Below are 14,263 nucleotides of genomic sequence, written 5' to 3' on the forward strand. Positions count from 1 at the left end.
TGCGGTCTAGTCATTGACAAGGAGATGTTTGTTAATGCAAGTTATGCGTGACCTTGGGTGGCTCTGTGATAGCTACACAGCCCAGTTGTGGCATGGCTCTTGATGCTTTAGACACGTGGCCTTGTGCGGGGGGGGGATTCTCGTGCTAGATTGTATGGTGTTTGTTTAGTGTTGGTGAAGAGGGCAGAGGCACGCCTTTAGCAGCAGCCTGTTCTGTCTTCACCTGCATTTTCCAGTTGACACGTTACTTATATATGGATTGGAGATAAAGTCTCTGTGAAAACAATGACCAGCAAGGGTCTGACAAGTTGAAGCAGAAGTACTGACTGACTGCAGCATGTCCCCTGCTGCCTCCCAGGCAATGCCGCTGTGGGGGTAATACACATATGCAAAACTGACAAAGATAAAACAAGCAAAGGGGTCAGGGGTGGCGACGGCGGCAAGCACGCGAGTGGTGCGTGCACGCGCGCCGAAAGTTAAAAAAAACAACAGCTAAAACACAAGCACTGTCGCGAAAGTTAACTGTTAACTGAGAGGGGGGCAGGAGGTGAGCCTGCGAGTGGTGCGCGCGGCAAAAGTGAAAGTGATCGCGAGCGATGTGCGCGCACCATGAGGAGAGAGGAAAGCCAGATGGCGCCTCTGCTCGTCATTGTGCGTGTAACCTCACGCTCTATGCCACCCCAAAAGCTGTGGTCGGACTTTTGAAAGCCCACTCACTAAATGTCTCGCCAGAGCAGCGCATGCGCTGGCTCAGGCGAGACTCAAAAAGGGAAGGGGGATCACCAAGAGATCCCGATCTTACATTGAGTACCGCGAGTCTCGACTCCTCTGCCAGAATAGAGTCAAAGGAGGAAAAAGCGCAACAGATATCGATGGGGGAGACAGAGGTCAATAGAGTTCATTACTCCAAGATTACTTTGAATTTCCGTAATTTTGTTTTTAAAAAAGGCCACCAGTGGAGCGCTAGGTGGCGCCTGACTGTCATGGACGCCTTTCAGTAAGGCTCCCGGCGCCGGTCCCCGCTAATACTCCTAAATCCCTCCTGCACTGCCCTGGCCGGCGCGCTCCGAGTTGCGGTGACCTGTGGAGCTGCCCTGCTGTCCCGGGCCTGATCCAGGGGCGCCGCGGACATTGCGGGACCCGCTTGGACATCGCGGAACCCGACCGGCGGCGGATGGTGGCGGCCGTGGAGCTGTGACCCGGCCGCGCTGTGCAATTGAGCCCGCGGCACCCACGAGGGGCACAGGCCGGACCCTGCAAGTGACGAGGAGAGGGCGGCCGCGAGGCTTCCGCGGGCCCTGTTGGCACCGGAGAGGTGCGGCCCTCCTCCACTGGCACATCACGGAGACCCGGGAGTGGGGCGATGGCCCCCCCTGAGTGGACTGGTGCTGCGGAGCAAGCGGTGAGTGCGGCTGCGTGGGACCGCTTGGGGCCGGGTGCGGAGGGGAGACCCCCCCATCGGGCTGTGCATCGGCATCCGGGGGCCCAGGCCCCCAGCTCCCCCCCCTCTCCCTCCTCCCCCTGGCTGCAGTGTTGAGCTGGCCCTACTGGCCCGAGGTCGACTGACGGATTCCAGGCGCAGGAGGGCCCTTCTTGACTCGGGCCGCGCATCGGCGGTCGGGGGGGTGTGTGTGCCGTCCTCCCCCCCCTCCCATCGCTCTGGGCCCCGGACGAAGAGACCCGCCGAGTGATGCCATGCCCCCTCCTGGGGCTGTGGGGGGACCACACCGGTGAGGCGCTGCCTCGGAGAGATGGGCTGTGCGCAGGAGTTGAGGCCTGGAGGTTATCAGCTGCGGTGCACTCGGGGGACACTCTAAGGGCCCGGGACCTTGAACCGCGGTGCTGGACCTCGCCTTGTCGGCGGAGGGCAGCGGGCGAGACTGTGGCTGGGGGTCAGACCGGCTGTCCCGCTGGGAGTCCCACTGGGGCTTGACCGCTGGGGCGGGTGGTGCCCATCCATTTTTTGCCGCGGGACACCCCGGCCGTTCCTCCTTCTGCCTCCGCTTCAGCCCGAGCACCCGTCACCATCCTGCAGGAGGGTCTTCACCCTGTTGCCCGGCTTAGCTGAACGCCGCCCCCGACATGGGTAAGGACAGGGCCACCAAGCCGGCGTCCGGGGCCACCCAAACCAGGATGGACAAATTCACGACCTCTGAGAAGGGGTCCGGCCCCACTGGCGAGCCGGCCCCGGCCCCCGCTGCGGACCTTGCTGCCATCCTGCAGGCCATCAACTCATCCCGTGCATCCCTTGAAGGCATGGTGGGAGAGGTCAAGGTGGATGTTGCTCTCCTCCGGCAGGACCTGCGGAATGCCACCACCCGCATCTCAGAAGCCGAATCCAGGATATCCGCCGCGGAGGATGACATCCGCCATCTCCAGGACCAGGTTCGGGAGCTGACCACCCACTCTAAGGAGCTACACCGCCGGGTCGAAGATGCAGAAAACCGCGCTCGGCGCAGCAACTTGCGCCTGGTGGGTTTCCCGGAGGGGGTCGAATCAGGCCGGGTGGATGACTTTATGGAGCGCTGGTTCCGATCCTGGATGCCGGCGGACAGCCTCTCTGCTTCGTTCGTGGTGGAGAGGGCTCATCGTGCCCTGGCCCCCAGGCCCCCTGGTGCGCCCCCCCGGCCATTCATCCTCAAGCTCTTGAACTTCAGAGACAGAGACGCCATTCTCCGCGAGGCCCGGCGCACTGACACCCTCCACTACCAAAACCACAAAATTATGATCTTCCCGGACTACACTCGCGAAGTCCAAGAACTGCGCCGCTCCTACACTGAAGTGAAGCAGAAGATGCGTTCTCTGGGCCTCCAGTACCAGCTTCAGTTTCCGGCCCGCCTCCGGGTCATTCTCCAGCACAAGACATTGTTCTTTGACACGCCGCTAGCGGCCTGGTCCTGGCTGACGGAAGAGCATCCCCTGCACCGCTCTGGGCGCGGATCGCCTGCGGGTGTGCGGGGGGGACGGGGGAGGCCCCGGACATCGAGGACCCGCCGGCGGCACCGCACGTTACCCCGGGAGCACACGGCGGAGGAGGTGACCACCACGCGCTCTGGGGGACGGCCGCGCCGGGGGTCGAGAGCATCTTCTGCCTCCTCGGCCGCGCCCACCAGTCCCGCGGCTGACGGGCGACAGGCCGTGTCGCCCTGGCTTACGGGCCCTGCGACCCAAGCGGCTGAGTTGGTGGACACTTCAGACCTCTCTCGCAGTCCTAACATTTGACTCTCTATGTTTCCTTGGGGAGGGGGTGGGGGGTGCCCGTGCGGGGGCTGGAGTGCTCCGCTGTTAATGTTGCTCTTGGCCAGGGCAGGTGAATCAGGCTTGACTTCAGTTGTACCAGGGGTCCACTAGTGCTCAAGCCCGAGCGTTCTAGCTTGGTGGTTCTTTCATTTGGTTCGGGCGACAGATGCTTCTGTTTTCGAAGTATAGGGTTGGGGGTGGGGGTTTGGGGTTGGTTTGGGGTTGTTTCTTCCTCATGGGGAAGGTTTTGTTGGTGGGGGGTTACTCCTTCTTTGTTGTTGTGCCAAGGCATCTTGTACTCTTTGACCTGCTCTTCTGCCCGGTGTCCCGCTGTCCCTCCCTTCTAGGGGCGTGCCCAGCCGCGCCTCCAATGGCCCCCTCTTCTGTCCTGGACTATGGCTGACCCACCTGTTCCTAGGGCCGCCATGCGCGTACTGTCCTGGAACGTCAATGGTCTTCTGGACCGTTTTAAACGCATGGCGGTCCTCAAATATGCGCAACGCGCAGAGATTGATGTGCTTCTCCTCCAAGAGACTCACCTTCTGGGCAATAACTGTCCCTTTCTCTCCCGCTATGGTAATGACAGGGTGTGGCACTCCGGTTTTGCGCGGGGGTCCCGAGGGGTAGCTATCCTGCTCCGCAAGTCCTTTCCCTTCGTCCTGACACAAGTGCACTTGGACCCCCTGGGCATGCTGGTGGTGGTATGTGGTACTCTGGAGGGGCGACCCCTCACCCTGATGTCCCTCTACGCGGCTCCATCCCTCCTGTCGTCGGCCCTCTCCTACACCGGGGGCCTCCTCCCGAAGCTTCGGGCAGGTTCTCTCATCCTCGGCGGGGATTTTAACGCGGTCTACGCGCCCCACCTGGACTCGACGGGTTCGGTATCCTTGGCCCGCGTCGCTCGTGCAAAGCAGCTTTCGACCTGGGCTGAATCTCAGGGCCTCTGTGATGTTTGGAGGATCTGGCACCCGCAGGCTCGCCAGTACACCCACACGTCGGCGGCCCATCACTCCCATGCCCGGATCGACCTCATCTTCGTCCCATCTACCGACTGTGCAGGGGTGCAGGATGCGCGCATTCTCCCGAGGGGCCTCTCGGACCACTCGCCGGTGCTCCTGGCTCTTGGCCCCCCCCCTCTCTGCCCGTCCAATGTGGCGTCTGAACGCTTGGTTCCTCCACGACAAGGCTTTTCGGAAGGTGGTCGGTGGCGAGATAGCCGATTATTACTCTCACAACGCGGGCTCCGTCCCCTCCCCTGCTGTCCTGTGGGAGGCCGGCAAGGCGACTATTCGGGGGGCCGCTAAGGGGCATCTGCAACGGCAAAGACGAGCTCAATCCCAGAAACTCGCGGAATGCGAAGCTCAAGCCTTGGAACTGGTCGCGTCACTTGGCCTTCCTGCGGGAAGAAATTCGCCTACACTCCCTGGAGGCGGCAAAGACTTTGTGGCGCTCCTCGGTGGCCCGGGTATACGGCTGGGGGACAAAAACGGCACTCTTCTCCACCGGCTGGCCACTTACCCTCGGGCAGGCAGGATTATTCCAGCCATCGCGGACTCTGCGGGCGGCCTCCACACAGCCTCGGTGGCGATGGCCCAGGCGTTCGCTGGCTATTATTCCCGGCTGTACCGACGCCGGCCGTCCACGCTCTCCCTGGAGGAGTTGCTGGGGACGAATGGAGCGGTGCTCAAGCGGCTGCTGCCCGAGGTTTCGGAGACCCTCGATTCACCTATCGAGCTGCAGGAGATTGAGGACGCGATCAGCCGCCTGGCGCCCGGGAAGACCCCGGGACCTGATGGGTTCCCTCAGGAATACTACGCTCACTATCGGGAGATTCTGGCCCCGAGGCTTCGGGACCTGTTTGCGGACGCGGTGGAGAAGGGCTCGTTCCGGCCCGAGACGGACACAGCAACCATAGTTGTCCTCCCTAAGACGCAGCCCCCTTCACAGTCCTGCTCGGAATACCGGCCGATATCCCTTATTAACACCGAGCTCAAAATCTATGCCACGGTCCTCGCGCAACGGTTGCGCCCATCTCTTGTCTCCCTGGTCCACCCGGACCAATGTGGTTTTATGCCGGAACGGGGGACCAGACACTGCCTGCGGCGCCTGCACCTCGCTCTAGCGCACCGCCACCGCCTTTCCCCCTATCTGGCCCTCCTGCTGGTCGACTTTGAAAAAGGCCTTCGACTCAGTGGGGTGGGAGTACTTGGGTGAGGTCCTGGAGCACATGGGCTTCAGCCCCCAGTTCCGTGCCATGGTTGCGGTCCTGTACGCGAGCCCGCGGGCCAGTGTTTTAGTCAACGGAGCTCTATCCCGCCCGTTTCCCATAGGTCGTGGAACGCGCCAGGGATGTCCGCTCTCGCCCCTCCTTTTCGCTCTGGCCATGGAACCCCTGGCGGTCTTGATTCGCTCGAATCCCGCACTTCGCAGGTGGGACTGGCCAGGTATGACCCCCGATAAGATCGCCCTATACGCGGACGACGTCCTCCTCTATCTTTCTGATCCAGCGACCTCGGGGCCCCAGGTCCGCCGGATTCTCCGTCGGTTTGGCCAAGCGTCGGGTCTTCATCTGAACCCTAAAAAATCCGTTCTAGTCCCGCTACACCCGTCAAGGGATTGTTTCGACTGGCAATCGGACATTCCCCTCCGGAGACTCTCCTTTAAATACCTGGGGATCTGGGTCACCCTCCTTCCGGAACTCTGCTGGGCCCTCAATGTGGCTCCCATAGTTAACAAAACCAGATCAGATATGCTCCGGTGGCAGACACTCCCATTGAATCCGCTGGGGAGTCGCCCTCTATAAGATGATGATCCTCCCCAAGTTTCTGTACATGCTACAAAACACCCCGTGCCCCTTTCCGCGCCCGTGGTTCCGGGAACTGGATAAGATGGTGGTCAAATTCCTCTGGGGCGGTGGCAGGCCCCGGCTGGCCTTAGATCGCTGCAGGGTCCCCTCCTACGACGGCGGCCTGAGCATGACTAACCTATATCTATATTACTTGGCCACCCAGCTACTGGTGATCCACGACTGGTTCTCGAGTGGATGGGGCGATCCGGCCTATCGACTCGAGGTGCAATGCCTCGGATTCTCCTCTATCCAAAACATGCTCTATGGAGCAGCGGTCCCCCTGTCGCTCCCTGGCGTCGTGCGGGCCCCTTTTCTCGCGTGGCGCGCAGCTCTGAGGCACACCCGGTGGTCGGGGATGAAAACACAGCTCACACCGCTTTGGCACGGGACATGGCTTCGGGAGGTGGTGGGACTGGCGGGTTTTCGGCAGTGGGATCTTCTAGGGATCTCCAATCTGGGCGATATATGGTGGGGGAGCCACATGTGTTCCTTCCAGGAGCTTCAGACCCGCTTCTCGCTACAGTCTTCCCAATTCTATAGATACCTTCAGCTGCGCCATGCGGTCCGGGCCCACGTCCCTCTCGACTCCAGATTGCCTTCTCATAGTCCACCTGAAGCTTAGGTGATGTTAGGGTGCCTGGGGAAGGGAGGAATATCCCGCATTTACAAATCCCTGATTAACAATACCCCGGTAGACTGGAGTGGACTGAAGCAGCTATGGGAGGTCTGGGTGGGACCCCTAGATGACGCGGATTGGAGGGACGCCCTTATGGCACCTCGATCGCTTACCACCTCCGCTAGGCTGCGGCTCATCCAGCTCTATTACCTCCACACCGCTTATCTGACTCCGGACCGCCTGTATCGGGCGGGCCTCCGCGTGGACGCCTACTGTGCTCGCTGTGGGGTGGCTCCGGCGGATTTCTTCCATATGGTGTGGTCTTGCTCCCGCCTGGAGGACTACTGGGCAGCGATTGAGACCGACCTAGCGGAGGTCCTGGGATGGGAGGTCCCCCATGAGCCTAAAATGGCTCTGCTGGGCATCACGGACGGGCTGGATGGGTCCCGTAACGACAAGTATTTTCTCACTACTGCCCTAATGGTAGCTAAGAGGGATATAGCGGCCGTGTGGTCACAGCCAGATCCGCCCAGAAGGGCTACTTGGAGTAGAGGGGTGGACTGGTGTGCGTGCCAGGAGCGGTCGTTATACGCTGCCCGGGGCTGCCCCAAAAAATTCCGCAAGATATGGGGGAAATGGCTGGGGGGCATATTTTGAGGGGTGGGGGCGCGGGGGCGGGGGATGGGGTGGAGGGGGGGGGTCCTTACGTCTGCTTGTCAATGCTTCCCCGATTGACGTTACTGATGCCATGTTCAACGCACTGTTGTGTATCATCCTTGATATTGTCCTTTATGCCGAAAATAAAAATTTGTTTATCAAAAAAAAAAAAGGCCACCAGTGGCTCACATCATAAGGCTGACAAATCTACATTGTGGTGGCATACAGAGGGACAAGGAACTTTTTGACAATCTTAAAAATGTCATTGGGCTTATTCGCTGGCCTTCATAAAAGTTTTTCTTGGTCAAATTAATTAGATTGGAATAGTTTTTTAGAGCAGACTTGTATTTCATTTTGTCCTCTAAACTATATTGGCAGCATCATTCTTACAGATTTCTTGGCCTGTCTAAGACCTTCATTAAATCAGGTACAAGAGGGCTTCACCCTACCAACTGGGCGGCTGGAGGAGCGGGAAGTAGCAGTTCTGTCGCAGAGTGAACCCAGTTATCAGAAGCAATAGTGTCTGGCTCAAGTGGACCACAGGGAGGAGGTTTCGTATGGTCTATGGCAGAGACCAGACTGGCCTGGGGGACGTTAGAGAAAAGCCAGGGTTTTGATCTGTGAACGGGAATTTTTCGACATCCCTGTTGGATTTATTTATTTTAATTTTATGAGATTTATTTAGCGCGCAAATACCCTGGGGTGTCTCGGCGCTGTGGAATTTAGAGGAGCGCAGCTAGAATTTGATACCTACTGGTTGAAAAGCCAGGTTTTTACTGGTTTCCTGAAAGTTAGGAGGGTGGGACTGGTTTTAATATGGAGGGGGAGGGTATTCCACAGTCTAGCCGTGGCAACTGTAAATCGTCTGTCTCCCCATGATGTTTTATTTGTCCGGGGAATAGTCAGAAGGTGGGCCGAGGAGGAGCGCAAGGGTCTGCTGGGAGTGTATGGGTGGAGTACCTTTTTTAGGAATTCAGGTCCCGTGTTATTGATAGCTTTGTATGCAATGCATAGTGCCTTAAATTTAGTTCGACTTCTGATAGGCAGCCGGTGAAGCGGATGTACAATTCGGGAGATCGGCTTGAGCTTGGAGGTGCCAGACAGATTCTTGGCGGGCGAGTTCTGAACTAGTTGTAGTTTGTTAAGGACTCTTTCCTGGGCGTTTAAGAGGAGTCTATTGCAATAGTCAACTTTTGACATTACCAATGTGCTTATGAGAGTCTTACAGGCGCTGTGGGGGACGAATGGTAGGAGTTTCCTTATCATCTTAAGGGTGAAGAAGGTTGAGGAGACGACCGCATTAGCATGGTGTATGAAAGACAACTTGTCGTCGAACATTACACCCAGATTCCTGACCTATGTGACAGGTGCGGGAGGAGATCCCAACTCGGTTGGCCACCAAGTGGGAGACCAACCAGGTGCCAGGCTGCTGAAGATCATTACCTCCGTTATATCGGAGTTTAACTTTAGGCAGTTGTTTGCCATCCAAGAGCTGATGGCTAGCATTCCCTCTTGGAAACTGGCAGCAACTGCTCCTCCATCATTGTGTACTGCAAGCACCAGTTGTGTGTCGTCGGCGTATGAGGTTAATCTTATCCCATGTGCTTTGATGACCCTGGCCAAGTCCGACACATAGATGTTAAGTAAGGTCGGACTTAGGGAAGATCCTTGGGGCACACCACAGGGGAGGGTGAATAATTTTTTGAGGGAAATGGGAGGCACACAATAGGTCTACAGTTTTGGGATTCTGCGGGGTCGAGAGTAAACTTTTTTAGCAGTGGTTTCATAATGGCCTTTTTCCAAATTGAAGGGTAGGTGCCTGCTGGAACACTGAGTTGCAGATGTTGATCAGAGTGGGGACTATCTAGTCAGGGATACGTTTTAGAATGGAAGGGGAACAAGGGTCGAGGGGGATCCTGATTTAATGGTGGAGATTAACTCTGTTATCTGCTCGGGTGAAACCTGACTGAATTCGGAGAATACATGGTTCGAAGTGTCAGTGACGATGTTGCAAGTCAGATGGTCGGGTTTGTCCTGGGTTGAGAAGTTAGAGTAAATTTGATTGACCTAGTCTTCGAAGAAGTTGGCAAGGGCGTTGCAGAGTGATTGGGAGGCATCTGTAGGTGAGCTCGTCGGTGGGCCGGATAATTTGGTCACCACCTGGAATACCTGTTTGGCTGAGTTTTGGGCAGTTTCTATTTGTTTAAGGTAGAATTTGCTTTTCTCTGCAACGATAAGATGTTTATATTTAGCTATCATGTCCTTATATAGAATTTTACCATTGTTGTCGTAGTTTTTGCGCCAATGTCTTTTTAGATTTCTGCAGCATTGTTTCTCAAGTCTGAGCGTCTCTGAAAACCAGGGGCGGAGGGAGCACTTCTGTTTTTGGAGACATTCTTGAGTGGTACTAAGGTGCTGAATGCGTAATGAAGCCAGTCTGAGTAATTTTTGGAGGCGAGATCGGGGTGTGGGGTCGTGTTGGGTGGAGTATAGGTGAGTTTTTAGAAGATGGGCGTCAATGTTCCTCCACGCTCTGAACTGTTTGGGGGAGCGGGAGCTGGCATACGGGAGGTTGGTTTTTCTGATCTGAATATCAAACAGTACTGCAGAGTGGTCTGTTCAAGTCAGGGGGAGAACGGTGGTTAGGGAGATATGCGTCTTGTTAGAAAAAAGACCATCAAGTATGAGACCAGCCAGGTGAGTAGGTTTTGTCACTAGCTGGCGTAAGCCAACTGCCTGTAGGTCTGCTGTAAGAGAGGAAGTGTCCTGGTCTTCGTGGGTTCTAGGTGAAAGTTAAAATCTCCCAGGATGGTATAGTCTGGTGCTCCTGCTAATGGTTCTATTAGGCTTCCTATAGCTGTAAGAAAGTCAGCTCGGGAGCCCGGTAGGCGATAGAGGAGGGCTCCTTTGAACGATTGGGTGTTGGTGAGCATAATCAAAAAGGACAGTGCTTCGCAGACCGACGAAGGAATTGTTTCTGTTTTAACTAAATATTTATCTCGGTAGATAATCGCTAAGCCACCTCCCTTCTTTATAGGTCTATCCTGTCTGTGTGCACAATAGCCGTCGGGAGTGGCAATGCTAAAATCGGGTCCAGATGAAAGATCGCCCCATGTTCCCGTTATGAACAGGAGGTCTAGGTTGTGGTTAGTTAGTAATTCAGAGAGTTCAAATTTGTGTTTAGGGAGGGAACGTGCCTTTAAGAGGGCGGAGTGAATGTATTTATGGCTTGAGGGGCAGGGGTGAGAGTGGGAGGGTGGGGTAGGGTTGGTGGTACCAGTTTAAACGAACAGTTAGGGCAGCGAGTGGAGAGTTTATTAGTAAGTGAGTCTAGGCTGAAGTAGGGGCAGTGATGAGTGTTAGTGGTGTTGTTGAGGTCTTATAGTTGAGTGCTTGTATAGGTTAATACCTTGTTGCCTGTTAATGGTGTAAAAGGGCCAGGGGGCATGGCCCTGGGCCTGGTCCAGGCGCAGACGGCCTTGCCTTTGGTGCGCCATTGGCACGCCCGCTGCGCGCATCCGCTGTGCATTGAGGAATGCATATGGGTTCTATGGTGCGGTAGGTCAGCTGCTAGACTGCTAACCTATGTTGTCACCGGGGGGACACTTCAGGAGCTTGCGATCAATCCCTCCACACAAACTGTAGTATCAGTGGTGGACCGGGGAACACGCAGGGGGTGCAGGAGAAAGAATGGTGAGCACGCAGTTAATGGATGCTTCAGGGAAATAAAAATGCTTTAAAACAATGGGCAAAGTAGCGAGTTAAAACAGTTTGGGAGCCCTTCACCAGGTGCTCCAGGCGGCAATAGCGAGCGTGCTGCTTGAGTTACCTTCAATAGAATAAGATCCACCCAAATTGAAATAAATTGTGGTCTGTCCATGGAAGAGGAAGGGGATCTGATATGCCTATTTTAGTGGTGGGGAAAAAAAATCAGATCAATAGTCTGCTGGCCAGCCAGTGAGACCCATGCACGGGCCTGCCAGCCGACCAGCCAACGGGGCCCGAGCACGGGCGGCCAGACTGCGGGGCCCAGGCACAGGCGGCCGGGCTAGCCAGCGGGGCCCATCCACAGTCCGGCGAGCCAGCCAGCGGGCCCCACACACAGGCTGGCCAGCCAGCCAGCGGGGCCCACACACAGGCCAGCCAGCAGGCCCAACGCACGGGCCAGCCAGCCAGCAGGCCCCACACACGGGCCAGCCAGCCAGCGAGGCCCACACACGTGCCGGCTAGCCAGCGGGACCCACGCACATGCCGGCCAGCCAGCGGGGCCCACGCACGTGCCGGCCAGCCAGCGGGGCCCACACACGGGCCAGCCACTGGAGCCCACGCACAGGCCAGCCAGCGGAGCCCACGCACGGGCCAGCCAGCGGAGCCCACGCACGGGCCAGCCAGCGGAGCCCATGCACGGGCCAGCCAGCCGAGCCCACGTACAGGCCAGCCAGCGGAGCCCACGTACAGGCCAGCCAGCTGAGCCCACGTACAGGCCAGCCAGCTGAGCCCACGTACAGGCCAGCCAGCCGAGCCCACGTACAGGCCAGCCAGCGGAGCCCACGTACAGGCCAGCCAGCGGAGCCCACGTACAGGCCAGCCAGCGGAGCCCACGTTCAGGCCAGCCAACGGAGCCCACGTACAGGCCAGCCAACGGAGCCCACGTACAGGCCAGCCAGCGGAGCTCACGTACAGGCCAGCCAGCAGAGTCCACATACAGGCCAACCAGTGGAGCCCATGCACAGGCTAGTCATTAGGGGTCAAGCACGGGCTGACTCCAGCAACTCATAACTTGAAAGACAGGAATGAACACTTAGGAGTGGTCCAAAGGGCATGTTCCACACCTTGGCCTCACTTTGACCAAATGCCGCATTACTTAATCAGCATCGCACTGTATCTCTTTAGGATCAGCCGCTGACTACGCCCTCAGATGTGTTCAACCATGGACGGGGTCTTTGCAGGTGACATGTACACAGCTGGTATATTTCCGGCCCTGGATATAAGCAACACATTAGGTACATGCATTAACACAACCCCCCTCATGCTTCAACACCTACCAGAGAGGCCATGGTGAAGCCAATGACTTCGATGCAGCCGTCATCATGCCGCTGAGGTTCAAAGTCATGGTGCTCTCCTGGATTCCCCCATGGCATTGTGCCCGCACAGTACCTGCATAACGTAAACAAAGCATAGTTTATTCATAAACATAGTAGCAGAGACTCTGTCTAAAGTCACCACAAGGCACCTGTACCCAAGAGAGCACAGAACCTGCATAAAGACAATGTAGGCATAAATAACAGAGCACAGTACCACCACAAAGAATAAGGGCAGTGCCCGCCAAAGGAATTCAACACAGCAATGGGATAACGACTGCACCGTACCAGTCGCTGCTGCAGATAAATCCGTTCACTGTGTCAAAATTGCAATAAAGAAGATAGTTTATGTGGAATCGGGGACAAAAGAGGAAGGAAGAGTATAATGGACACTGAGGGACCAGGAACACTTTTGGATTGAGTAAACTGGACAGTGAGGGTCTGGGATCCCTTTGGGATTAGGTAAACTGGGCACTAAGTGGCTGGGATCCCCATGGGATTGGTATACTGGACACTAACTGGGGTGCGATCCTTTGAGATGTTGGTATATTAGACAAAGAGGGATTGGGTACGTTCAACACTGGCTGGGATTCCTCTAGGATTGGGTATTCTGGAAAACTATGGGAGTGAGATCCTTTTCAACTTGGTTATGCTGGACACTGAGGTGCTGGGATTCCATTGAGACTGGGTATACAAGACATTGAGGGAGTGGGATCCCTTTGGGGCTGGGCATATCAGACATTGAGGGAGTGGGATCCCTTCAGTGCCAGGTATATCAGACATTGAGGGAGTGGGATCCCTTTGGGGCTGGGTATACCTGACATTGAGGGAGTGGGATCCCTTTGGGGCTGGGTATACCGAACATTAAGGGAGTGGGATCCCTTTGGGACTGGGTATACCATACATTGAGGGAGTGGGATCCCTTTGGGGCTGGGTATACCGAACATTGAGGGAGTGAGATCCGTTTAGTGCCGGGTATACCAGACATTGAGGGAGTGGGATCCCTTTAGTGCTGGGTATACCAGACATTGAGGGAGTCGGATCCCTTTAGTGCTGGGTATACCAGACATTGAGGGAGTGGGATCCCTATGGGCCTGGGCATACAGAACATTAAGGGAGTGGGATCTCTTTAATGCCGGGTATACCAGACATTGAGGGAGTGGGATCCCTTTAGTGCTGGGTATACCAGACATTGAGGGAGTGGGATCCCTTTAGTGCTGGGTATATCAGACATTGAGGGAGTGGGATCCCTATGGGCCTGGGCATACAGAACATTAAGGGAGTGGGATCTCTTTAATGCCGGGTATACCAGACATTGAGGGAGTGGGATCCCTTTAGTGCTGGGTATACCAGACATTGAGGGAGTCGGATCCCTTTAGTGCTGGGTATACCAGACATTGAGGGAGTGGGATCCCTATGGGCCTGGGCATACAGAACATTAAGGGAGTGGGATCCCTTTGGGGCTTGGCATACCGAACATTAAGGGAGAGGGATCCCTTTGGGGCTGGGTATAATGTACATTGAGGGAGTGGGATCCCCTTGGTGCTGGGTATAATGTACATTGAGGGAGTGGGATCCCTTTGGGGCTGGGTATACCGAACATTGAGGGAGTGAAATCAGTTTAGTGCCGGGTATACCTGACATTGAGGGAGTGGGATCCCTTTAGTGCTGGGTATATCAGACATTGAGGGAGTGGGATCCCTTTAGTGCTGGTTATACCAGACATTGAGGGAGTCGGATCCCTTTAGTGCTGGGTATACCAGACATTGAGGGAGTGGGATCTCTTTGGAGCTGGGTATACTGAATACTGAGGGAGTGGGA

The 14,263-nt window shown here is 56.3% G+C and overlaps 1 protein-coding gene across 9 annotated transcripts in view; it reads right to left on the reverse strand.

The window, feature by feature from the left end:
* The window catches only part of DGKZ (diacylglycerol kinase zeta), a 759,825-nt gene that overhangs the window by 227,214 nt on the left and 518,348 nt on the right, over nucleotides 1-14,263 (reverse strand). For all 9 annotated transcript variants that reach the window (XM_085646693.1, XM_085646692.1, XM_085646686.1 and 6 more), the window contains one exon: nucleotides 12,407-12,518. In XM_085646693.1, the coding sequence (XP_085502819.1) occupies nucleotides 12,407-12,518 (112 nt within the window). The remainder of the gene's footprint in view (nucleotides 1-12,406; nucleotides 12,519-14,263) is intronic.

The sequence above is a fragment of the Triturus cristatus genome, chromosome 3_1 (assembly GCF_964204655.1).
Source record: "Triturus cristatus chromosome 3_1, aTriCri1.1, whole genome shotgun sequence".
Classification (NCBI taxonomy): Eukaryota; Metazoa; Chordata; class Amphibia; order Caudata; family Salamandridae; genus Triturus; species Triturus cristatus.